Raw genomic sequence first — 25,503 nt, forward strand, 5'->3', positions numbered from 1 at the left:
AGCTGGGTGTGCAATCTAGGTCTTTCATGTGAAACCCAATTACTTGAGCAGTCACCACTGCCTCTCAGTGTCTGCTTTGGTGGAGTGCTGGAATCAGGAGCTGGAGCCAAGGATGGAGCCCAGACACTGCAATTTGGGATGCAGGCATCATAACTCCTAGGCTAAACACTTGCTCCCACTTTGTTGCATTTTTAAGACCTGATTTCCAAGGGCTATCTAACCTGAGGGACTCTAAATCCTCTTTGTTGTCAGTGGCTCAGGAGCTTTGTTGTATTATCCAATACAAATAAATCAGTCATGTTCAAAAGCAACGTATGGTTAATACTCCGAGGAGTGGAATTGAGGAGGATTTGGAGCGTGTCACTTTATACTTTTGTGTTGTTTGAGCTTCTTGCAATAATTATTACTTTAGAAATTACAAGAAAGAAAAGTAAATTAAAATTCAGTAAGAAATAATTGCCTGGCAGCCAAATGTATTTATTGCTTATAATATAGTATGTCTTTAAACTTTTCCCTTAGATGAGTTACTTTAATGATTATAGCAACGGGACCAGCGCCGTGGCTCACTTGGTTAATCCTCCACCTGTGGCGCCGGCCTCCCATATGGGCACCGGTTCTAGTCCTGGTTGCTCCTCTTCCAGTCCAGCTCTCTGCTGTGACCCAGGAGGGTAGTGGAGGATGGCCCAAATGCTTGGACCCCTGCACCCACATGGGAAACCAGGAAGAAGCACCTGGCTCCTGGCTTCGGATCGGCGCAGCGCTGGCTGTAGCGGCCATTTAGGGAGTGAACCAACGGAAGGTCTCTCTCACTGTCTGTAGCTCTACCTGTCCAAAAAAAAAAAAAAAAAAGGTAGAGTTAGAGAAGGAGAGATAGAGGGAGGGAGAGATTTTCCATCCTCTGGTTCACCTCCCAAATGGCCACAACAGTCTGTGCCAGACCAAACCCTGGATCCTGGAGCTTCTACCGGTTCTCCCACTTGGGTGCAGGGATCCAAGCACTTGAGCCATCTTCTACTGCTTTCCCAGATGAATTAGAAGAGAGCTGGATTGGAAGTGGAGGAGCTGGGACTCAAACTGTTGTCCACCAAGCCATTGTGCCGGCCCCTCACTGTTTTTGTAAATAAAGTTTTATTGGAACATAGCCATGCTCATTCATATATATATATATATATATATATATATTGTCAGTTGCTGTTTTTGCCCTACATTTGAGGGCCAAATTGTCCTGCATCTGTTAACTAGTTAAAACAGAGTCTGTATTGCCTGCAAAACTAAAGTATTTACTGTCTAGCTTTTACAAGGAAAAAAAATTGCTGACTCCTGTGTATCAAGTTTCCTTTCAGGGTCTAAATAATTTGTTCCTGTTTTGGGATGCTTGGGCCAACTGTTTTTGTTGTTGTTGTTGTTGTTGTTTTTTACCCAATCAGGTTGCTTCTAAGCAAATCACCAACAAAAGCAATTTGAAGATGGTGAACACTAATAAATCATACATAGTATTTGTTAGACACGTGTACCTGCCATATTTTGTTGTTAATGCTGTGGTTTCAAACAACTGTAGAAGTCATTATTTTAAAACAGTTGCATTGAACTCGTGAGTTATAGTTCAGCCTCACCTGTACTAATATCCTGGGATCCTGGCTGAAGGAGCAGTCACAATCCGTAAAAACAGTTGACAAGTTCTGTGCCAGCATTTGAAACTTCTGCTCGGGAGTGCCTTGTATCACTTCTACTTACATTTCTTTGGTTACCCTGATGTTAACGGCACAGGGAGGTGTCCTTCTGTAGAAAACCCTGCAAGCTTCCTGGCGCCTTGAGCTGATGGATGGTCCTTTTACAGAGATCGTTGCGGTGAACTCTCAGTGTATGCTTGTATTGTAGTTCTTTCAGATTACATAGTTAGTGCTCAGTGTATGAATATAATGTCTTTGGATTTCTTCTTTGTAGAATTTTAGTGTATTTAACTGTAATTCTCTCCTCTAAACTGTTTCTCCTCTAGGGTTTCTTATCTCATTCAGAGATATCACTCAAATAGTCCAAGCCAGAAACCTGGGATTACTTAACTCCCTGTATCACCATGATTACCTATATAGACAGTTGACAGTTTCTGTCTCCTCTGTGGCTCTTCTCTCCATTTTCATTGCTATTATCCTGGTCCAGGCATCTCTTGCCATTTATAGCAACCTTGTGACATCATTCTATTTCCTGATTTGCTTCTCTCTATCGCCTGTACAACCACCAAAGTGATTTTCCTAAAATATGAACTGATCATGTTATTCCTTTGCATTAAAGTATTTCAGCTCCCTATACATTGTAATCCTTCTCTTAGAGCTCTGATTTCTTTCTTTTTAAGATTTATTTTATTATTTATTTGAAAGGCACAGTGTGTGTGTGAGAGAGAGAGAGAGAGAGAGAGAGATCTTCCATCTTTTGGTTCACTCCCCAAATGGCTGCAACAGCTAAGGCTGGGCCACGGCAGAGCCAGAAGCCAGGAGCTTCCTTTTTCCAGGTCCTCTGAAGTGGGTGCAGGGGCCCAAGGACTTGGGGCCATCTTACACTGCTTTTCCAGTTGCAATAGCAGGGAGCTGGGTCAGAAGTAGAGCAGCCAGGACTGAAACTGGTGCCCATATGGGATGTTGGCATTGCAGGTAGTAGCTTAACCTGCTATGCCACAGCACCCACCCCAAAGCTCTGATTTCTTAACATGACCATGCATCTATTTTTTTTTTTAAGATTTATTTATTTATCTGAAAGAGTGACCTATTTTGAGAGAGGGAGAGAAAGAGCGAGCGAGAGAGAGAAAGATACTTTTATCCAATGGTTCATTCTCCTAATGTCCACAATGGCTGGGGCTGGGCCAGGCTGAAGCCAGGAGCCAGGAACTTCATCCTGGTTTCCTGCATGGGTGGCAGGAGTCCAAGCACTTAAACCATCACCCACTCCTTTCTGAGGTACATTACCAGGGAGCTGTATTGGAAGCAGAGTAGCTAGGACTTGAACCAGTTTTCTAATACGGGATTCAGGTGTTGCTAGCAGCAGCTTAACACACTGTGCCACAATGCTAGCCACCAACCTTCCATCTTTTATTCCCTTTGTGGTTTTTAGTTTGTTTTATTTTTTCACTTTGGTTATTCTTAGTTCCATCCTGTTAGGCTCAGTTTATTTTCATGGCTATAAAAATATAATCATCCAGGGGCTGGTGGTGTGGTGTAGAGTTAAGCCACAGCATGCATGCAACACTGGCATCCCATTTGGGTGTCACTTCTGATCCAGCTCCCTGTTGCTGCACCTGGGAAAGCAGCAGAAGGTGGCCCAAGTACTTGGCCCTCTGCACGCATATGGGAGACCTGGATGGAGTTCCAGGCTCCTGGCTTTGGCCTGGCCCAGCTGTGGCCATTGTGACCATTTGGGGAGTGAAACAATAGATGAAAGATCTTTCTTTGTTTCCTCTCTCTCTCTCTTTCTCTCTCTTTATATCTCCCTCTGCCCCCACCAACTCTGCCTTTCAAATAAATAAATCTTTAAAAAAAATTCCAGATTTTTTTTCCAGAGCAAATTTTCATTACTCAACATTTGGTAAATGTTTTTCACTTGCAGAGACCCAAGTACTTGCTAAAAAATACCATGCAAAGCTAATTATATATAATACTGAGTATGGTCTAAAGCAGGTGCCTTCTGACCTAAGATCAATGATTATTTTGTCTTTTTTTATTTAATTTGTTCTATTTTTATTATTGAAAAATTTATTTAAAATATTTATTTATTTATTTGGAAGGCAGAGTTATAGACAGAGAGCAAGAGAGGCAGAAAGAGAGGAGAATGTTCCATCTGCTGGATCACTCCCCAACTGACTCAACAGCCAGGGTTCGGCCAGGTTGAAACCAAGATCCTGGAACTCCGTTCAGGTCTCCTACATAGGTGGCAGGGTCCCAAGCACTTGGGCCATGTTCTTTCTCAGGCACATTAGCAGGGAACTATATCAGAAGCAGGGAGCTGAGACTTGAACCTGCACTCGATAGGGTATGCCACTACCAAAGGTGGCAGCGTCACTGGCTGTGCCACAATGCCATGAGCCTCTGATTATTCCTTCTTGGAACTTGGCTCAGCTAGGTGGTAGCCAGTGGGCTCTACAGAAAGCTAGATTGGTAGGAATTTTCTTTTCCTTTGTCTGCAGCCTGTTTTTAGAAATTTAAAGTGTACCCATTTGAAACTGGTTGTTTCTGGGGCTTCTTTAGATGAGTTAATATATTTTTCCTGGTAGGACACTAGCGGTAGTCTCTAACCAAAAGGAATGTGAAACACAAGTGTATTTTTTTTGTCTTTTTTTTTTTTTTGTGGTACTGTCTCCTAGAGGCCGCTCATATTAGCTAACCCTCTGTTTCAGAAATAAAAATAGCTTCATTGAACTCACAGGGGGTTAGGAGATTGCCCCTGAAGTTCAAATACTCGCCTTTGAAGGTGCTCCAGTGATTTTAACTTTTTAAGGCCAAAAATTATTTAGAAGTCACTGACCCAAAAGCTCTTTTATCAGCCAACAGCTGTCCTTTTTAACTAGCCTAATAATTTAGAAGTTTTAATAAAATTAACTCTGAATTCTGAAGCTTTACAACTTGTTGAAAATACAGCTTTTTGGTGTCATAGCTAATTTTTAAAAACAAGCTTAATAATAATTTAAAAGCAGAGTTTTAATTTAAAAATGAGTCAGCACATTGAGAATCCCTAAGCATAAGAAATATGGGGATAATAAGGAAAGCTGTAGTTTTATGGGGGATATGAAGTTTCTATGTTAGGTATTTCTGTAATAGTTTGACTTTTTTGTTTTAAAGATTTTTATTTAATGAATACAAATTTCATGTGTACAGCTTTTAGGAATATAGTGTTTCTTGCCCCCATTCCTGCCCTCCCACCCCCACTCCCTTCCCACCTCCCACTCCCTCTCCCATTCCATTTTTCATTAAGATTCATTTTTAATTCAATAGTTTGACTTTTTTAATAAGCAGATTTAGGGAAAAGGCTTATTTTCAAAGATTTAGTTCTCTCTTTTTTTTAAATATAAAAAGTTACTTGATTTCCTTAAGGAGTTAGCAATCTTATTGTAAGGGTTAAAACAGGCTGCTTTGTGACTGCTTGTGTTAAATTTTTGGGGTTCCATGAATTACAGGGATCTTGAACATCTTATGTGAACAAATGTGAACGTGGGTGAATACTTTTTCAGGGTATAGTGTTTGGGTTAGGTAGAGAAGAGGGTCCATAATTCAGACATTTTTTTTCCTTTTTTAAAATTTATTTATTTATTTGAAAGGCAAAGTTACAGAGAGGGAGAGAGAGAGAGCGAGAAAGAGAGAGAGAGAATCTTCCATCCACTGATTCATTCCCCTGGTGCCTCAACACCTAGAGCTGGGCTGATCCAAAACCAACAGCCTGGAGCTTTTTCCTGTTCCCCACGTGGGTGCAGAGGCCCTAGCACTTGGGCCATCTTTCACTGCTTTCCCAGGCCATAAGCAGGGAGCTGGATTGGAAGTGGAGCACCTGGGACTCAAACTGGTGCCCATGTGGGATGCCGGCACTGCAGGCTGTGGCTCTACCCACTATGCCACAGTGCTGTCCCCTCAGACATTTTTTTTTTTAAATTTTGAAAATTTATTTGTTTGAAAGCAAGACAGAGAGAGAAATCTTCTATCTGCTTGTCCACTCCCCGAGTGCCTTCAACAGCCAAGGCTAGGCCAGGCCAAAGCCAGGAGCCTGGAATTTGGATTTCCCATGTGGTTACCAGAGACCCAAGTACTTGAGCCATCATCTGCTTCTCCCAGGGTGTGCATCAGCAGGAAACTGGAAGTGGAAGTGGAAGTGGAGTGAGACTTGAATCTAAGGACTCCAATATGGATGTGGACATCCCAAGTGACATTTTTAACAGTTGTGCCACACACCTGCCCCTCACAGAGATTCTTTTGATTTGATAATGCTGCCTTATCTTCTGAGCTTCAGACTGCCTGCTTAGCATCTCTATTTGGGTATCTAATCCAAGGTCTCTCAAATCGAACATGTCTATATTTCCTATTGATGTCGTAACAGATTAACAACAAATTCAGTGGATTAAAAGCAACTTGAATTTACTGTCCCGTGTTTCTGAAATCAAGGTGTTGGCAGGGCTACATTACATCTGTAGGCTTTGGGGAGAAGCTGTGCTTTTGCCTCCGTAGCTTCTAGAAGCCTGCTGTGTTCCTTGGCTTCTGGCTCCTTGTTAAAGCTTGCAGCGTAGTCTCTTTGCTCTTTTGTTCTGCTTCCATCATTACTTCTGCGTACTCTTATGAGCATCTCTGACTCTGATGCTCCTGCCTCACTCTTGTAGGAAGCCTGTGATTATACTGGGTGCACCATATATTCCAGGATAATTTTCCCACTTACAGATACTTAATTCTATATGTAGAATCTCCTTTACTCTGTATGTGGTATCATATTCATAGGTTCTTTTTTTTTTTTTTTAAGGTTTTTTATGTGAGAGGCAGAGTCACAGAGAGAGGGAAAGACAGAGAGAGAGAGAAAAATCTTCCATCTGCTTGTTTACTCCCCAAGTGGCTGCAATGACCAGAGCTGCACTGATCCAAAGCCAGGAGCCAGGAGCTTCTTCCGGTCTCCCACGTGGGTGCAGGGGCCCAACCACTTAGGCCATTTTCCCTGATTTCCCAGGCCATTAGCAAAGAGCTGGATTGGAATGGAGCAGCCAGGACACATACTGGTGCACATATGGGATGCCGGCACTGTAAGCAGAGGCTTAACCTACTTTGCCACAGTGCTGGCCCCTGTTCATTGGTTCTGAAGATTAGTACATGGCTATAGTTAGGAGGACAGCATTCATTATTCACTTGACCTGATAGCCTGTCAAACCTGTTCTCTTCCACAGTCTTTCACATCTCAATTAATGGTATGACACTTCTCAGGCAAATAACCTACGAGTCATTCTTGACTTCTCTTTTCCCCTTATTTTTCCCATCTTCATATCTCGGTTGTCATACCCACTTATTTCACCCTCAAGCAGTCCATCAACTCATCTCCAAATCTAATCTTGCTTCTACTACCCACTTGTATGTAGATTTAACTTTTTATCGTTAATTTCCACTAAAAGCAGAATGTCTCTTTTTTCTTCAAATTTTACTTATTAAGAGAGTGAGCAAGCGATAGCCATCTGCTGGTTCACTCTTCAGATGTCTGCAGTGGCTGTGACTGGGCCAAAGCTAATGCTGGGAGCTAGGAACTCAATTAATTTGATCCATCACTGGGGTTTGCATTAGCACGAAGCTGGAGTCAGTAGCCAGAGCTGGGAATTGAACCCAGGTACTTAATTATAGGGTGTGAGCATCTTAATTGGCATCTTAATTGCTACATCAAACACCTGGCACTAAAAGCAAACTGTCTTTATCATTCTGGAGCTGTAGGCTCTCATCTTTTCCTATTCCTTTCACTCTGGGTGTTCAGAGTTAATTCTTGTGTGAGACAGTGAGAGTGGCACACAAAGTGGCACGGAACTAGATCTCACTTTATTCCAGCCATGTGGAGATAGGAAGTGAAGGCTTAATGTGGTTGTAAACACTGGAGAGAATTTGAGTTGAAGATAATTATCCTGAAAGGCAATTATAATTTCCATTAAAGATTTCAATCGTTCTTGTTCTTCAGACAATGAACATTTCCTCTCAATCACTGGTTGTAGAGTAAAATTAATCTGATCTCTGGTGATTATGACTCCTTCTCCTCTTCCCCTTCTTGCCAGTGGAACATGTTTTTTAAAAATCTGCAGGCAGCTGATTTCTAGTTGTAAACAAAACTATACCTAGTCAAATTTGATGGCTTCAGAGTGAAATGAAGCATCTGAAACAATAAAATGCCTGTTGTTGAAATAATATAAAGCTAATAGTGTCAGCATTTTTTAATTCTAAATCCTCTTTTAGTGACGTTCTTGCAATTTTTTAGTATCTTTACAGCTTAATGAAATAAATGAAAAAAATTGGGTCATTTATTTTTGTTTTTTGTTATTTACAGATTTATTTTATTTATTTGAAAGACAGAGTTACATAGAGAAGTAGAGGCAGAGAGAAAGAAAGAGGTCTTCCATCCGCTTGGTTCACTCCCCAAATGGCCACAACAGCCAGAGCTGAGCTGATCCAAAGCCAAGAGTCAGGAGCTTCTTCTGGGTCTCCCATGTAGGTGCAGGGGCCTGAAGACTTGGGCCATCTTCTACTGCTTTCCCAGGCCATAACAGAGAGCTGAATCGGAAGTGGAGCAGCCAGGACTTGAACTGGTGCCCATATTGGATACCAGCACTGCAGGCGCATGCGTGGGGAGGGGGGGTGCTTTAATCCACTGCACCTCAGCGCCAGCCCTGGGTCATTTCTTGACATCATCTATTTGTTATGAAGAGAAGAATTATGAATAACTAAAAGTATAGTTTTTCCCCATTTTTAGGAGACAAATAGCTGAGTGGATTTCCAGCACCTTTTGTTTGTTAATCTCCCGCCTTAGTTAAAATCCCTTAAGCCATATGACAATGAAAATTGGAGCATATCAAAATCAGATATTTAAAAAGTAAAACACTCTGTAAATTGAAATTGATTTTTAAGATAGATGCTTTGATGAAACTCCCAAAGGTAGAGTGTGAAAATGTCCCTATTCAATTTCTTGTTTGATTAGTTGTGTTGGCAGTGACCAAATGCTTGATGACATTTCAGTTTCGTGAATACGGATGCTTACTAATTTTTTGGCCTCCAGTAGTTTATAAGCAGGTACCATGTGCATACTCTGGATTAAACTTTCAATTTGTATTTCAGCAATTTAGTCAAAAAGTGTATATAGCTGATTTGAGCCATTTTTTGAAATGGTTCAGATGTTTTGTACAATTGCAAGTTATTGTTTAAGAAACCTTTAGAGAGCCCTAAATATATTAGACAAGTCATTATTTGTTAAAGCAAGAGATATCCTTGTTCATTAAAAAAAATAGCTTTAATGAGATACGATTCACAGAACATACAATTCACCCGTTCTCTATTAATGTTTTTTAAAGATTTATTTATTTATTTATTTGAGAGAGAGAGAGAGAGAGAGAGATTGATTGATTCCATCTGATAGTTTACTCCCCAATTGGCTGCAATGGCCAGAGCTGCGCTGATCTGAAGCCAGGAGCCAGGAGCTTCTCTCGGGTCTCCCATGCCGGTGCAGGGGCCTGAAGACTTGGGCCATCTTCTACTGCTTTCCCATGCCACCGCAGAGAGCTGAATCAGAAGAGGAGCAGCCGAGACTCGAACCAGTGCCCATATGGGATGCCGGCACTGCAGGTGGCGGCCCCACCTGCTAACCACAGCTCCATCCTGCCTCCTTTTCTAATCAGTGAACAGAAATAAGTGAGTTGGGTGTACCAAAGGAGGGTATTCCAAAGAACAGATGAGATAAGGCTTTGAGGTGGGAATGGAATGAAGGAATGAGAACATTAGTCTAGGTAATAAGTGAAAAACAAAACAGGAAGGTAAGTATCTTAGTGAAAATTAGAAAGTATATGGTAAGAAACTTAGGTTTGTACCTTTCTTGGGTCACGTTGGTAAGTGGAAGCTCACTGGAAGAACATCGCAGATAAGGAATAGGGGAAGACATAGAACAACACATAGCCTCATGGAATCTCCTGATGTTCAGGATACAGCTGCCATCTAGCGATTTACTAAACTCTGCTTTAGTGCCTTGCTACCTGATTCTTTCTGTTTGCTACTTTTTTTTTTTTTTAAAGATTTATCTATTTATTTATTTGAAAAAGTTAGAGAGAGAGAGAGAGAGAAGAAGTCTTCCATCCACTGGTTCATTCCCCTGATAGCTGCAGTGGCCAGAGCTGTGCTGATCCAAAGCTAGGAGCTTCCTCCGAGTCTTCCCACATGGGGGCAGGGGCCCAAGGACTTGGGCCATCCTCCACTGCTTTCCCAGGCCATAGCAGAGCCGGGACTTGATCTAGTGCCGATATGGGATACCGGCACTGCAGGCCGCAGCTTTACCCACTGTGCCACAGCACTGGCTCCTTTGTTTGCTTCTTGATCTGATCCTCCTACAACCTGACTGCTCTTTCTGCCGTTTTAGCCACCTTCCCAGGAACACTGGTGTGGGATTCTTTACTCTGCTGTTCTTTCATCATTCCACTGCTCTGAGCCCTTCCCTGCTTCTCCCCTCACTTAGAATAGAATTTAGACTCATTATTGAGGCCTGTTAGACTCTGCAGTGCCTGGCCCCTGCTCCCTATCTGGTCTCAGTTCCTACTCCTGCTGCTTCCCACCTTTGCTCATGTGTTTCAGCCACATTGACCTCCTTGTTGTTCTTGTACATGGATAGCATGCACCCAGCTCAGAAACTTTGTACTTGATGTTCTCTTGCTTCCTTGCCTCATTCAGGCCCCTCTCAATGCCAGAGAAGCTTCTCTGACCACCCTATCCAAGGTGAAATAACCCACCTTGCCACTTTGGTTTTACTTTTCTTCACCTGACTTTCTTGTATATGACATAGTATGCATTTCTTTTGCATTTGATGATATTTATCTGTCTCTTTTATCTGTCTCTCTCTCTCTGGAATTTAAGCTCCATGAAGGCGGCAGGCTTGGCTTGTTGTGTGTGTTACTGGATCGCTATTGCCTAGAATGTTGCATGGTGGGCACTTAGTACTGTTGACTGCACATTGACACAGAACATGACTCACATTCAGACTTCCCCACAGGAGGAGTCTGTCTCATCCAGTATTGATTGCATCTGTTGGGTAAGATGCTAGTCTAAGTGCCTTACCACTTGGTAGGCAACTGTTGTGGCGGGTTCCCAGGAGCCATGGTACATCCAGCTGGTAATAGCCAGGATGGTGAGATCAGGTGATCCTCTTCTGTTAATAGCTCTGTCTCTCACTTGTTTGAACTGGTCCTTTCAGAAGTTTGAAGTTTGAATTTTTGATTCCTGAGAGAATTTCTGCCAGACCCTATGCTGTGTAGTGGTTTCCTCCCATTCTGAGCTAAGTGTCTAGAGGAATGATAGGAAGTAATATTTTGACTTCCTTGACCTTTATGTTCTGTTGCTGTATCATCCTGGCTCACATAATTGTATGCTTTCTTTTCCCATTTGTTCTTCTCTGGTTCTTTTCTTTGGTAGGAGGATCAGATTATGTAAAAGAGTTACAGAGGGAGAGAGAGAGAGAACTTCCATCTGCTGGTTCACTCCCGATAATGGCCACAACAGCTGGGGCTGGGCTAGACTGAAGCCAGGTCTCCTGGCTGGGTGACAAGAACCCAAGTATCTAAACCATCACCTGCTGCCTTCCAGAGTACACATTAGAAGGAAGCTGGAATTGGAAGCAGAGGCAAATATCAAACCCAGGCACTCCAGTAGTCCAAGTGACATCTTAACCACTGTGCTAAACACCCACTCTAAGAATCCTTTCTATTCTCCTGCCTTATGTGAACTTTTCTTTCTTTATTCTTTGTGGAAGTCCACTTTGTACAAGACATTGTGTCAGATTCTGGGCTACCTCAGTAAACAGAATACCCAGGCTCTCACGGTATAGTTGGCAGACAAATAAGTTAATTGGGTTTTACTATTCATTTATTCATTGATTGATTCAACAGATACTGACACTAGGATAAAAGGTGGGTAAAAAAATGGACTTTACCTTTGAGTAAGACAGACATGCATTAATCAGACAACTACATAAACAAAAGTTAAATTATGGTTATGTTGAGTTCTGCAGAGAAAGCTTCCCTAGTGCTATGACAGCGAATTTCAGGAGGATTTGTTCTGGCCAGAAGAGCCAGGGATGCCTTTTTTGAAGATGTGAGGGGTGAACTGAGATTCAAGGCATAGAAAGAATTAATTAGGCAAGGGCTGCAGGGAAGAGGGAATAGCAGAAGCAAAAGCTGGTGCTAAGAGGTTGTTTGAAGCACTTGAGGGCATTTGAGCATAGAAAACAGAGTGAAGTGCTGCTAAATGAAGCTGAAGTGGCAGCTTGGGGTCAGATTTTGTAAGCTTTGTAGGCCATATTAAGGACTTTGGTCCTTATTCTGTGAGCAACAGGATGCCTTTGACATGCTATAAACAGGCAGAAAAGGGGAGAAAGGTGTAAAAAATATTTTTAAAACAATCTGAATGTTGTGGAAAATAAATGGAGGACTATAATGACAATCTGGATACAAGATGATATTAAGGGTTAGCAAGAATTTTGTTTCCAAATCTGCCCTGCCTTCCTGTTAACTGTATTTCTTTGCCCAAACAGTTACATTTGAAAATTGATTTACCATAAAAGATATGGATGTAATAAAATTTAAGTTCATTAAAATGAGCAATAAAGGGGCAGATACTTGGCACAGCAGTTAAGATGCTGCTTGGGATACCTGCATCCTTTATCAGAGTGCCTGGTTCACATCCCAGCTCCTCAGTTCTGTTCTAGCTTCCTGCCTGCCTTCGGAGGCAGCAGATGATGGCTCAAGTCCTTGGGTCCCTGACACCCCTGTGAGAGACCAGATTGAGTTCTGGCCTTCTGGCTTCAGCCTGGCCCAGCCACCTCAGCTGTTACAGGCATTTGAGAGTGAACTAGCAGATGGACAGTCTCTCTGTTTATCTTATACTCTGCTTATCCTGTCTTGTCTCTCTGTCTTTCAAATAAAATGAAAATAGTTTTTTAAAGTTTGCAGAGAAATGGAATTAAAAGTATGATTTTTTTTATAAGAAATAAAGAATGATTTAAAGGGATGTGAATGGAATTATCCTGGAAAATCTAGGCTAAAGGTAATGACAGATTTAAGTGCCAATCTTAGTTCTGAGCTTCTGGCAGCCTAGGCTTAGAAGGGAGTAGCATAGCCCATGTTTGACAAAAGGAAGCAGGGATATAATCTTCTGCTCTAAATATTTAAGTTGCTTTATTACAGAAGTGACAGGCAACCTGGATAGGTCTAGATGGTTGAAACTCAAGGAGTCGGGTCTTGAGTTCATAACAATCCATTGTTAGTAGTAGATAACATTGATATTTTTAAAAGCAAAAATTTCAGAAAAATACAGAATTGAATTACATATAGACATTTCTAATTAAATCCCCTGTTGCAGGCTAAGGAATAGAAGAGTGTTGGAAGGAAAGTGTAGATTAGTGGAGGAAGTGAGAACTAGGGTATAGGACAGGTAAGAATCCCATGATGCAACCTATGAGCATAAAGTGGACCTTTGATGTAATACCTTCAAGACCTTTCCTTTTGCCATCACATATAATTTTTGCCTTGCCTGCCTCTCCAATAGCTATTTAATTTGTGTTCACAAATAATTATTCATAGAGGACATCATTCCTGTCCTGCAAGGTGCATTAGTTAGGGGCAAAAAATACCATTATGGATGGGACAGCCTTATTTTTTAGCTATTCACATTCAAACCAATAAAACATACTTCCAAAATCAAGAAACTTAACAATAAAATCCCTTCAAGTTATAAGTAAGGACATCAGGATTCCTGGTGATTGAGATTTATTCTCCATGAATTCCCTCTCCAGCCCAATACTCAACCAGCAGCTTCAGCTATATTGCCTACTCTCCTAGTAATGTTAGTGCCAGAGGCATAGGAGGGTCCCAGGAAAGCCAAAGAGAGTAGTACAGTAAGGACCAAGACGTTAGATAAGTCCAGATTGTTGCCACGCCAGACCTCTGCTCTTGAGATAGTGGCGTTAATCCATTTTTGGTAATAGGTCACATTGGTATAGACCCCAGGAAGAGATGAACCACATTCCAATCCCCAGTTTACCACGCCTATCTGGATCCAGACACCATCAATGTCACACGATAGAGGCCCTCCAGAATCACCCTAAGGAAGAGATAGAGATCATGATTGTAATGAAAAGAAACATGAAGAGGGGAATACTCACAAGGGATACAGAGTCCCCCACTTTCCTCTGCCCCCATAATTTGTTTATTTGAAAGGCAGAGTGACAGAGAAAGAGATATCTTTAACTGGCTAATTCACTCCCCGAAGTGTCCACAACATGTGGGGCTGGGCCAGACTGAAGCCAGAAGCCAGGAAATCCATCTGGGTCTCCTATCAGGGTGACAGGGACCCAAGTTCTTGGGCCATCACCTGCTGTCTTCCCAGGCACATTAACAGGAAGCTGGATTGGAAGTGGGGTAGCTGAGACTCAAGCTGGCGTGGTACTCCAGTATAGTATGCAGGCTTCCCAAGCATTAGCTTAACCCATTGCACCTCAGTGTTCGCCCATGAAGAATTTTCCAGAACCATGTGTCAGACCCCTGGAGCTACAAAACTCTGAAAAGAGCTGGACTTTTTACTGCTAGGGAGTGATCACAGTAATTCTAGAATCATAGAATTTGAAATTGGCAAGGACTTTCATGAAATCAGTAATTTCAGAAATGTTCTGATATGATAAAGTAAGAATGTGATGAGTTTTTCAGTAGCTAAAATTTATTCAATTAAATGAACTTATTTTTCTGCTTCTAGATTCTTGGTGCCCTTTTTTCAGTGCTAAAAGCTACACTTTCTTATATAAAGTGATTGTGGTAGTTAGTAGCATGTCTCAATCTAACCTTTCCTTTTGTAATGCCTTTACTGAGATACAATTCACATATCATACCATTTACTCACAGTATACAATTAAATGGGTCTTTGTATATTTACAATGTGGTTATGTAATCTTTACTGCAACTCATTTTAGAACATTTTCATCACACCCAAAAGAAACCCCATATTCATTAGCTGTCAGTCCTGTTTCTTCCCACTCCTTCCAACCAGAGGCCAACTCAGTCATCTTTTTTCTGCTTCTATGGATTTGCCTGTTTTGAACATGCATGTAAATGGAATCACATTGTATGTTGGTTTTTGTGTCTGGTTTCTTTCACCTAGCATACATTTTTTGGGGGTTCACCCACCTTAGTAGCATATATCAGTCTTCATTCCTTTTAATGACTGAGTAATGTTTTTGTTAAAAATAAGATTTTTATTTGAGAGAGTCTGTGAGAATACTCTCCAGTCCTACAGCCAGGAACCTGCAATCCAGGTCTCCCCTGTGGGTGGCAGGAACCGAGTTACCTGAGCCATCATTGCTGCCTCCCAAGGTCTGCACTGGCAAGCCAGTGGCATCAGGAGCTAGATAGAACAGACCATCAGACTCAGGGATGCTTGCATTTTAAGTGCTGAACCAGATGCCTGCCCCCAAACTGAGTTGTAGATGCACTTTATCAGATTGAGAAGTTTTTAATCAGGAAAGGGTAGCTGGATTTTGTCAGATCTTGGATTTGGTTTACTAGTATTTTGTTGAGGATTTTTCTGCCTATATTCATAAGAGATATTGGTCTGTGTTTTTCTTAGGGTGTTTTTGTCTGGTTTTGGTCTTAAAGTAATATTGATCTATTTAGAATGTGTTAGGAAGTATCCCTCCTTCTCTACGTTTTGGAAGAGTTTGTAAAGAATTAGTATTCTTTAAATGTTGAGTAGAATTCACCAGTGAAGCCATCTGGGCCTGGGCTTTAAAAAAAATCTATTTGAAAGGCAGAGACAGACAGATAAACACAGAGATCTCCCATTCGTTGGTTCACTCCCCAAATGCCTGCAACAGTTAGGGCTGGGCCAGGCCAAAGCTGGTAGTCCAAAACTTGGTCCAGGTCTCCCATGTAGTGGTAGAGACCCAAGTACCCAAGTACTTGAGCCGTCATCTGCTGCCTCCCATGGTATGTAGCAAAGCCAGGACTCCAGCAGCACTCTGATACAGAATATGGGCTTCCAAAGTGGCATCTTGACCACTGTGCCAAATGCCCAGCCTCAGCTATTTATTTGTTGGTAGGCTGGCCTTCTTTCTTACTACTTATACTAATTTTTTTTTTTTTAAGTAGGCATTCTTGTTCCATGTCTTTTTTTTTTTTTTTTTTTTTTTTTTTTTTTTTTTTTTAAGGTTCATTTATTTACTTGAAAGAGTTACAGAAAGGGCTGCTGCTTTACTCTCCAGATGGCTGCAATTGCCAGGGCCAAGCTGAAACCAGAACTCCATCCGGGTCTCCCACATGGATGGCAAGGGCCAGACACTTGGGCCATCTTCTGCTGCTTTCCCAGGCCATTAGCAGGGAGCTGGATTGGAAGTGCAGCAGCCAGGACACAAACCAGCACCCATACGGGATATGGCATCACAGGCTGCAGCTTGACTCACTATGCCACAACTCCAGTCCCTAAAATTTTTTTTTAAATTGGTTTATATGAGAGACAGAGAGCAAGAGCATGAGCAGGTGTGTGTGTGTGTGTGTGTGTAAGGGGAGCATGCTCTGATTTGCTGGTTCATTCCCTAAATGCCCACAATGGCCCACGCTGAACCATAGCTGAAGTTGGGATCATGAGCACAATCCAAGTCTTATTTCAAAGTCAGAGTGCCAGAAAGAGAGGGAGAGACAGACAGAGATCTTCCATCCCCAAATGCCTGCAACAGTTGGGCCTGGGCCAGGTTGAAGCCCGGAGTTTCATCCGGTCTCCCACTGTGGATGGCCTGGGACCAAACATGAGGGCCCTCTTATACTGTTTTTCCAAAGCCATTAGCAGGGAACTAGATCAGAAGTGGAGCAGCTGAGACTTAAAGCAGTGCCCGAATGAGATGCTGGAGAAGCAGGCAGCAGGTTTACTCACTATGCCACAATGCCAGCCACATTTTTTTTTTAATTTATTTATTTGAGTTACAAAGAGGAGGAGTCCAGAGACAGAGACAGAGCACGCCTCAAATTCTGTGTGTAACTCTGTTCAAATCTATCATCTGACTCCCCAAACTACACATACATGTGCAGGTTGGACTCCAAGCAGCTTGGCTGAGACTAAAAGAACTGCTGCTACCTATCACCAGAGAGATATGATTTGGAGTTTAAGGTCAGCCAGGTTAACTCCCTGTTGAAACAGGAAGTACACATTCTTTAGTAAAACGTAACAATCCTTATTCTATACACTGTGTCACTTGTCCAGGATATAATCCCAAATTATTAGAAGTTCAAATAAACAAACAAAAACTAGGAAAATGTTTCCAAAGATAAACTGGAAATTACTACTCAGGAGAAAAAGCAATCAGTGGAGAATAACCGTAAGATACCTCTGACTTTGGAATCGCCAGATAAGGAACTTAAAGCAGCTGTTGTGATCTGTGATAAATGCATGAGAAGGAAAATATACAGATAGTGGTACAGATAATACAAGTATGTTGATATGGAAATATTGGCAGAGATACAGAAAAATGTGCAAATGAGAGGAGGAATAAAACGAAATGATCATTCTAGAACTAAAAGAACCTGAAATAAAAAATTCACTAAATAAATTTAACAGTAAAATGCAAATAGCAGAAAGACAATGGTTTTTGAATAGTGATTAAAAGATATTTATTTTGAAGGACAAAAAAAAAAGATAAAGTGGAACTGTATGAAAATATGAAAAATGTATAACTTACAAATTTATGATTTCCATTAGAAGGGGGAAGAGAAAAACAAAGTAGAATACTTTCTGAGGAAGTTATGAGTTAAAATTATGTACAAAAAAGTTTGTCTTTCCCAAGTTTTGTTGAAAGAAAGTAATTAAAAATCTAAAACCACCATGAATCTCAAATAGGATAAATGCAAAAAAAAAAAAAAATCACACCTAGGACATCATTCAGACTACTGACAATCAAAGATAAAAATAATTGAAAGCATCTAGAGGAGAACAGCATATCAACACTCAGTGGAATGAAGATACAAATGAAGGCTGATTTTTTTAAGTGTAGGATGAAATGTTCTTGAAAAAATGAAAAAGTTGGTAATTCTGTGTCAATCTCTTATATTAAGGGGTTTATTTCGTAAATATATTTATGAAAATTAATGGACCTATAATTCTGGTGACCAATGGTTAGTATTGAATCAATAGTCTTACAGTTGAAGAGATTATATTCAGATATTAGTTATTTTGTCAAGGGTAACACAAGAATTCTTGTTAGAATGCTTAGCTCCTGACTCCCAGTCTACTGTTGTTTACAGGTAGGAAAACTGGGATTCAAGTTATTATTTCTTATTTAAAAAAAAAAAAAGTCAAGAGGCTTGTGTTGTGGTACTGCTGGTTAAACTACAGCTGGTTAAGCTGCCGCTTGTGGTGCACACATCCCATTTGAGCGCCAACATGAGTCCTGTCTGCTCTGCTTCCTGTCCAGCTTCCTGCTCATGTACCTGGGAAAGTAGCAGATGACTCAAGTACTTGGACCCATACCACCCACATTAGAGACTCAGATGGAGTTCTGGGCTTCTGGCTTCAGTCTGGCCCAGCCCTGGCTGTTGGGACCATTTGAGGAGTGAACCAGTGGATGGAAGATCTCTCTGTCTCTCTGCCTTTCAAATATTAATCAATAAATTTTTTTTAAATCTTTTTTTTCTTAAAAGATTTATTTATTCGAAAGTCAGAGTTACACAGAGAGGAGAGGCGGAGGGGTGGGTGAGGGAGGGAAGGAGGGGTCTTCATCTGATGGTTTACTCCCCAGTTGGTCACAATTGGATCAGAGCTGCGCCAATCCAAAGCCAGGAAGCTCCTGCTTCTTCCAGGTCTCCCACGCGGGTGCAAGGGCCCAAGGATTTGGGCCATCTTCTGCTTTCCCAGGCCACAGCAGAGAGCTGGATCGGAAGTGGAGCAGCTGGGACTAGAACCAGCGCCCATGTGGGATGCTGGCACTTCAGGCTAGGGTGTTAACTCGCTGCGCCATAGCGCCAGCTCCCCCCGACCTTTTTTTTTTTTTTTTTTTTTTTAAGTCAAGAACAAGCTCTAACCTGGCAACTGTCCTTCATTCCCCGCGTATCACCAGCACAAAGCATGTCTTCTGTGATGACTGGCTCCATTTCTGGAAAGAAAACACCAACTGGATTATAAAGTCGTTCACAAGCCTGGCGGTGAATAATGGGTAGTTCTACTTCCTGGAGGTCAGAAGGGTGATTGTCATCTGTAGAGGAAGACAGGAATGAAAGGTTAAAGCAATCTGGAAAAGCCCAGGGGCAACATTCAATCATGACATGCTAAGTCTCTAAATGGGGGACTCAAAAACAGAATATGATCGCTTTCCAATTCTATTTGCCTATGGAAGGAACTTTTGATACAGTTAAATTTAAAACAATGAATGATTCAGAATTATTTGTGGTTTAGTATTCTAAAAGTACATTAAAATTCTGCTTTTCCAGTTTTCCTGCTTCCAGATTAGTTCCTGTCTTATCTCTACACCAAATTGGCAAAGTGTTGACACAATCCTTTAAAAAAAAAAGGAGGGAAAAAAAAACCCGCCAGACTCTGTAAATTTTAAGTCAGGCTTATTAACCTCTGAGAGTGGTGAATAAGGTGCTTCCATTGTTAGTATCTGCTCTGCCAGCTGTAGCTAGAGTCTAGGAAGGACCTAAGAGTAAGCATGTAAGTGACAAAAACGTTTGAAGACTTCTAGATAATATCATTTGGTCAGTTTTGTTGAAAAATATTTGCCGTAGTAAGGATATGCCTAAAATTTGTTCTAGATTGGGTACAAAAAGGTGATGTATAAAACAAGTCCTCCTGCTGCCCATTCTTACCTGTACTCTCCTTAACTTTTCCCCATCCAGTCACCCAACAAGAAGGGGGAATTTTCAGCTGCTTTGCGATGGTGGGTAAGCAGATGGGTATGATGAAAGAAGTGAAGGTGACTTGGGAAGCCAGTTTCAACAAGGCAATGTCTGCGGTTCTGTTGTTATATTTGGGATGGATGATGATCTTGGACACGTAGTATTTCACAGCTTTACTTGAGTAGCCTATTTTAGTGGATCCCAGCCATACACTGTATAAAAAAGTATTCCATGTCCTAAGGGGAAAAGAAGGAGAACAAACGTGAAGCATGCTATGGCCTACAGCTGTTTAGAACAAGGTACCCATAGCACCTGGTATCTAAGCTAGAAAGAGTGGTAGCAGACTGGGAATTAACCAGGGTGCTCCCAGCCTGGGCTAGAGTGGGTCTCTTTTCTTCTCCTTCCTCTGTGGATATTTTTTCTGCAGTCTCCTGTTAGAAGCTTATGGCCAGGGTTTTGTCGTTAATTTTATCTCTGGTTCTTTCATTTACCTCTGCCAGTCTTCATGGTTTCAGCCATTGCCTGTATGCTCAGTAATCATTGGTCTTTATTGCCAGTTTTGATTTCTGTTCTGTACACTAGACCTTTATTGCCAAGTACAGTTTTAAGACAAAATATAATCAAGTTACCCATATACTTGGCTAAATTTAAAGTGCTAGGTAGTTTGATAAGATGTCCAAAATACATAAAGAAGTAAAAAACACTCTGTCCCACCACCTGCAGTCTACACTATTCAGAGGAAATCACTTTCAAGTATTTTAGCGCTTAGCAATTTCCTTAGTATTTTCAAGAAACCCTATATATTACTATTTTTTAATTTTTTGTGTTGTAAAGGCTTATTTTGATTTATTTGAAAGGCAGATGTCAAAGACAGACACAGAAAGATCTTCCATCCACTGGTTCACTCCCCAAGATGCCTGCAACATCTAAGGCTGCACACCCAGGCTGAAACCAGGAGCCTGGAACTTGATCTGGATCTTCCACGTGGGTGGCAGGGGCCCAGGCGCTCAGTGGTCACCTGCTGCCTGCCAAGGTGCATATTTAGCTGGAAGCTGGGTCAGCAGGAGAGGCAGGAGTTGGATTCAGGTACTCCCGTGTGGGATACTGATTCCTGAAGCAGTGGCTTAATAGGCTCCACTACTACGCCTGTCCCATCTTTTTTTCAGTTTTAGAATATTGAGTTCCGTCGTGGAAGGTGAGGGCTGAGCTTTTAAACATCATTTGTTCATCCCCCACCTACTACTTCCTTTCCACAAATCCTCTAACCAGTATTACAGCTTTTTGTTAGATCAGTACTTAGTGTAGATACTCTTACGACTTTGTAAACATTATCCAGTACTGGGTCATAGTGAATAGTGAATACTATGATTACATTTTTTTATAAACTTCTGCTTCTCCTGGAGTTCATAATGTGGTCCCACTTGTTTCTGTGTACTATGTACCCATCGCTAATCTCATCAGTCATTCCCCAGATTCTCTGCCAGAGGTGCAAATCTCCCCTCGATACTTGGAAACTTGTTAGGCATTCTATTTTTTTTTTTTTTTTGGACATGCAGAGTGGACAGTGAGAGAGAGACAGAGAGAAAGGTCTTCCTTTACTGTTGGTTCACCCTCCAACGGCCACTGTGGCCGGTGCACCGCGCTGATGCGAAGCCAGGAGCCAGGTGCTTCTCCTGGTCTCTCATGTGGGTGCAGGGCCCAAGGACTTGGGCCATCCTCCACTGCACTTCCGGGCCACAGCAGAGAGCTGGACTGGAAGAGGGGCAACCGGGACAGAATCCGGCACCCCGACCGGGACTAGAACCTGGCATGCTGGCACCACAGGCAGAGGATTAGCCTATTGAACCACGGCGCCGGCCCAGGCATTCTATTAATACTGTTTTTGGAATCCTCTGCCCTCTTGTTCCAATCTTAACTGACATACAGCTATCATCTTGGCCCCTTCCTTTACCATTTCTCATTTTCTTGGGATTCTTTTCTGGGTTGTATCTCCTTTTGTCTGTATCTCAGATGTTCTTATTTACCTTCATTTATTTTGGTGAAGCACATTCTTCTATGGCTTTCTTAGAAAATCTGAGAGATTACATTTTTGGTACTTTGCCGATTTAAAAATATCTTATTTCCACCCTACCTTTGGTTGATGGTTTATAAATGAATAAGATTGTAGTTGAAGTAATTCTCTTAGTATTTTGAAGTCATTACTCTGTTTTCTTTGAGCTTTGACTATTACTGAGAAGTCGTGTTACTTTGATTTCTATATGTATTGGTTACCTGTTGTTACATAACAAGTTAGCACAAGCTTAATGCCTTAGAAAAATACACGTCTCAGAGTTTTGGTGGGTCAGGAATCGGGAGTGACTTAGCCGGGTGCCTCTGACTCAAGGTCTCATGTAGAACTCACGGTAGACTCCAGTCCTCCCGAGGCTTGTCTAGGGGAGGACCTGTTCTCCCCCTCGCTGATGCTGGCAGGCTTCCGGTCTTCTCTAGCTGATGGACTCAGTGCCACATGGACCTCCCCTGGGACTGTCTTCTACACCTCAACTTGCTTCTCTCACATGGTAGCTCTGAGGGAGAGTGCCGCACTCTGATTGTGCTTGGGACCCCCAGAAAGCATAAAGCAATGTGTCATTTGCATTTAGGAGTGATTTGGAAAAAAAAGAAAAGTTTCTACTATAGTGCCTGTTTCTGTCGTTTCAATTTCCACTTCTGTGCCCTGTCCCTAGTTCCGAGGTGACCTAGGGTTTCCTGTCCCTACCTGTCCTACCCTTGTGGGTCTGTCACTTCATGAAGTCATTCAGATAGTCACTGAGAGCTTGCTGCATTCTGGCTCCCAGCTGGGACTCACCTCTGTAGGCAGTGTGCCGCTGTCAGGATCCATCTCTCACTGATGAGGGAACCTCCACAGATATGGGCATCTGCCAGCTGTAGGCTGACTTGCCAGGGCCAGCGCCCCTCCACAGCATCCTGACCTCCGACAATGCGGCTTGAGAGTACAGGTCGCCCACATACTAAATAAAGAGGAGAAAAGGAAACATGGAAATCTGACAGTCCTGTTTCTCTGGTCCCCACCTCCCCATCATCTCCAAACTTGCATTCATTTCTGGGACCGGAACCCTACCTAGATTCCATATTCTGTGCTATTCTTATGTCAGACTCAGCAGTCTTGGGCCCAAATGGAGACCACTCACCTGATTTCAGATCTTTCTTTCTCAGCAAAGAGCTTGGGTAAGACCCTAAGGAAGACAAATGGTGTCATTAATATATAATAACATATTTAGATTCACTGAACAGAGAAGCCTCCCTTATATTTAAATTTCCCATATTGATGTTAAAGGCCAAAACTTACAGTGTCTACCAATTACGGAGAATCTTGGTGGTTACATACCGACCTGCCTTCTTCAGCAGCTACCTGGAACATAATTTAACTCCTGATAATTCAGGGGTACCATCAGGAATATCAAATATGTTAGGTTGTAAATGGAATGATTCTGTCAGCTGCTCTTGAGACTTATCAGCTTTATGTTTTTGTGTTTAATTGAATTAGCATTTTGCAGTATTCACTTATCTTTCTTCTTTGCTACTTTCAGGATACCCCTTTTATAAAAAAAATTGTTTATTTGAAAGAGCAACAGGGCAGGAGGGGAGAGGGAGGGGGTGGGGGAGGGAACAGGGATAAAGGGAGAGAGAGGGAGAGAGGGAGAGAGGGAGAGAGAGAGAGAGAAAGAAAGATCTTCCATCTGCTGGTTCATTCCCCAAATGGCCTCGGCTGGAGCTGGGCCTATCTGAAGCCAGGAGCCAGGAGCTTCTTCCGGGTCTCCCAGGTGGGTGCAGGGGCCCAAGAACTTGGACCATTGAGAGCTGGATCAGAAGAGGAACAGCTGGGATGGCAACTCGCGCTCATATGGGAGGCTGGCGCCACATGCAGAAACCTTAGCTAACTATGTTACAGTACAGGCCCCAGGATACCCTTCTTTTAAATTACTATGGACTGGAAAAATAAATGACCAAGCTTACGCTTGAAATCATTGGAATGCTATTTGTACTTCCAGTTTCCTCTGCTTGAAGTGCTTTTTTCCTGGATCCTTGTGCATTTGCTTTAAGCCTTGGCTCAAATGGCTCCTCCTCAGTGAGGGCTTCCTTGTCCACCCTATTTAAAATCACACTTCCTGACCCTGCACTGTAGACGTCCCTTTCCTTTCAGAGCATGAATTACCCACTAACCCTTGTCATTCACATATTTGGTGTGGAATGATTATAAGCGCCACGGAGACCAAGATCGTAGTTCTGTTTCCTATACCTGAGAACCCTGGAACACAGCTGAGTATATACTCACCTTTCTGGACTTGCGCAAGTTATTCTATTCTTTAGTGACATCCCGTGGGTGAAGCGTCATACTATTCTATATGACTCCTTTTTTTTTTTTTTTTAAGATGTATCTTTTTATTGGAGAGGCAGAGTGACAGACAGAAATCTTCCATCCACTGGTTCACTCCCCAAATGGCCACAAGTGGAGCACCCGGGAATGAATGGGCACTCTGTGGAATGCCAGTGTCACAGGTGGTGGCTTAACCCACTGCACGACGACACCGCCCCCAGGAACTGCTTGAGGAAAATAAACCACTGCCTTTCTTCTAATGCCACTGCAGAGACTCACCCAGCAAAAGAAACATCAGGAAGGCACAGCTGGCAGGGCCCATGTCTCTCTCCTCAGGAGCAGCACTTCCTGCTTCTTGGACTCAAGCTCCCCTGAGAGCGAGCTGGGAGCAGCTTCTCCTGGATGGATTCCTCTGCTTCACACTCTTTCTCCTTTGGTCTTCACGATCCTGAAGGGATCCGACGCTTTGGTCTTCACGATCCTGAAGGGATCCGACGTGAGAACGGGGTGGCGCTGTGGCGTAGCAGGTAAAGCCGCCGCATCCCACATGGGCGCCGCTTTGAGATCCGGCTGCTCCACTTCCGATGCAGCTCTCTGCTATGGCCTGGTAAAGCAGTAGAGGATGGCCCAAGTCTTGGGCCCCTGCACCCGCGTGGGAGACGCGGAAGAAGCTCCTGGCTCCTGGCTTCGGATCTGCGCAGCTCTGGCCGTTGTGGCCATCTGAGGAGTGAACCAGCGGATGGAAGACCTCTCTCTCTTGCTCGCTCGCTCTGCCTCTGCCCCTCCTTCTCTCTGTGTGTAACTGTGACTTTCAAGAAAAAAATAAATAAATCTTTAAAAAAAAAAAAAAAAAAAAGAAGTGCAGCTTGCAGGCCCCGGGGTGAAGTGTTGGGGCTATGGCGCCCCCTGCTGTCGTGGAAGAGTAAGGTGTCTGGTTACTGCTTTGTAGGGGTAGCAGATGGAAAGGCATAGGTGGCATAGTAGGTTGAAGGTACTCAGCTGGACTTTGCCTCTAGTTAAATGGAAGGTAGACAGGAGTCTTAAAAAGCAAGAAATGGGGGCCTGGCGCCGTGGCTCACTTGGTTAATCCTCCACCTGTGGCACCTGCGTCCCATATGAGCGCTGGGTTCGAGTCCTGATTGCTCCTCTTCCAGTCCAGCTCTCTGCTGTGGCCTGGGAGTGCAGTGGAGGATGGCCCAAGTCCTTAGGCCCCTGCACCCGCATGGGAGACCAGGAGGAAGCACTTGGCTCCTGGCTTTGGATCAGCATAGCTCGGACCAAAGCGGCCATTTGGGGAGTGAACCAACGGAAGGAAGACCATTCTCTCTGTATCTCTTTCACTGTCTAATTCTGTCAAATAAAAAAAATTAAAAAAAAAATAAAGCAAGAAATGGAAAAGGACAAATTAACCCAGGATCTGGTTAATTTTACCTATTTTTTTCCCTTGCTTGTTTTCTTCTTCGTCAAAGTGTTAGCTGTATGATATACTGGAAGACAGGTTTTTTAGGAAATAAGCTCTGAAACA

The 25,503-nt window shown here is 42.6% G+C and overlaps 2 protein-coding genes across 2 annotated transcripts in view; one reads left to right on the forward strand and one right to left on the reverse strand.

Annotated features, from left to right (window-relative positions):
• Window positions 1-25,503, forward strand: part of SH3D19 (SH3 domain containing 19) — a 189,896-nt gene that overhangs the window by 20,707 nt on the left and 143,686 nt on the right.
• LOC133765767 (serine protease 48-like) lies at window positions 13,536-24,415 on the reverse strand. The gene is made up of 6 exons (XM_062199323.1): window positions 24,258-24,415; window positions 23,901-23,909; window positions 22,449-22,611; window positions 19,574-19,839; window positions 18,791-18,960; window positions 13,536-13,835 (listed from the first exon to the last, which is right to left on the reverse strand). Exons 1-6 carry the CDS (start codon window positions 24,298-24,300, stop codon window positions 13,536-13,538), a joined length of 951 nt encoding a protein of 316 aa, XP_062055307.1. The 5' UTR covers window positions 24,301-24,415.

The sequence above is a fragment of the Lepus europaeus genome, chromosome 8, assembly GCF_033115175.1.
Source record: "Lepus europaeus isolate LE1 chromosome 8, mLepTim1.pri, whole genome shotgun sequence".
Taxonomy (NCBI): domain Eukaryota; kingdom Metazoa; phylum Chordata; class Mammalia; order Lagomorpha; family Leporidae; genus Lepus; species Lepus europaeus.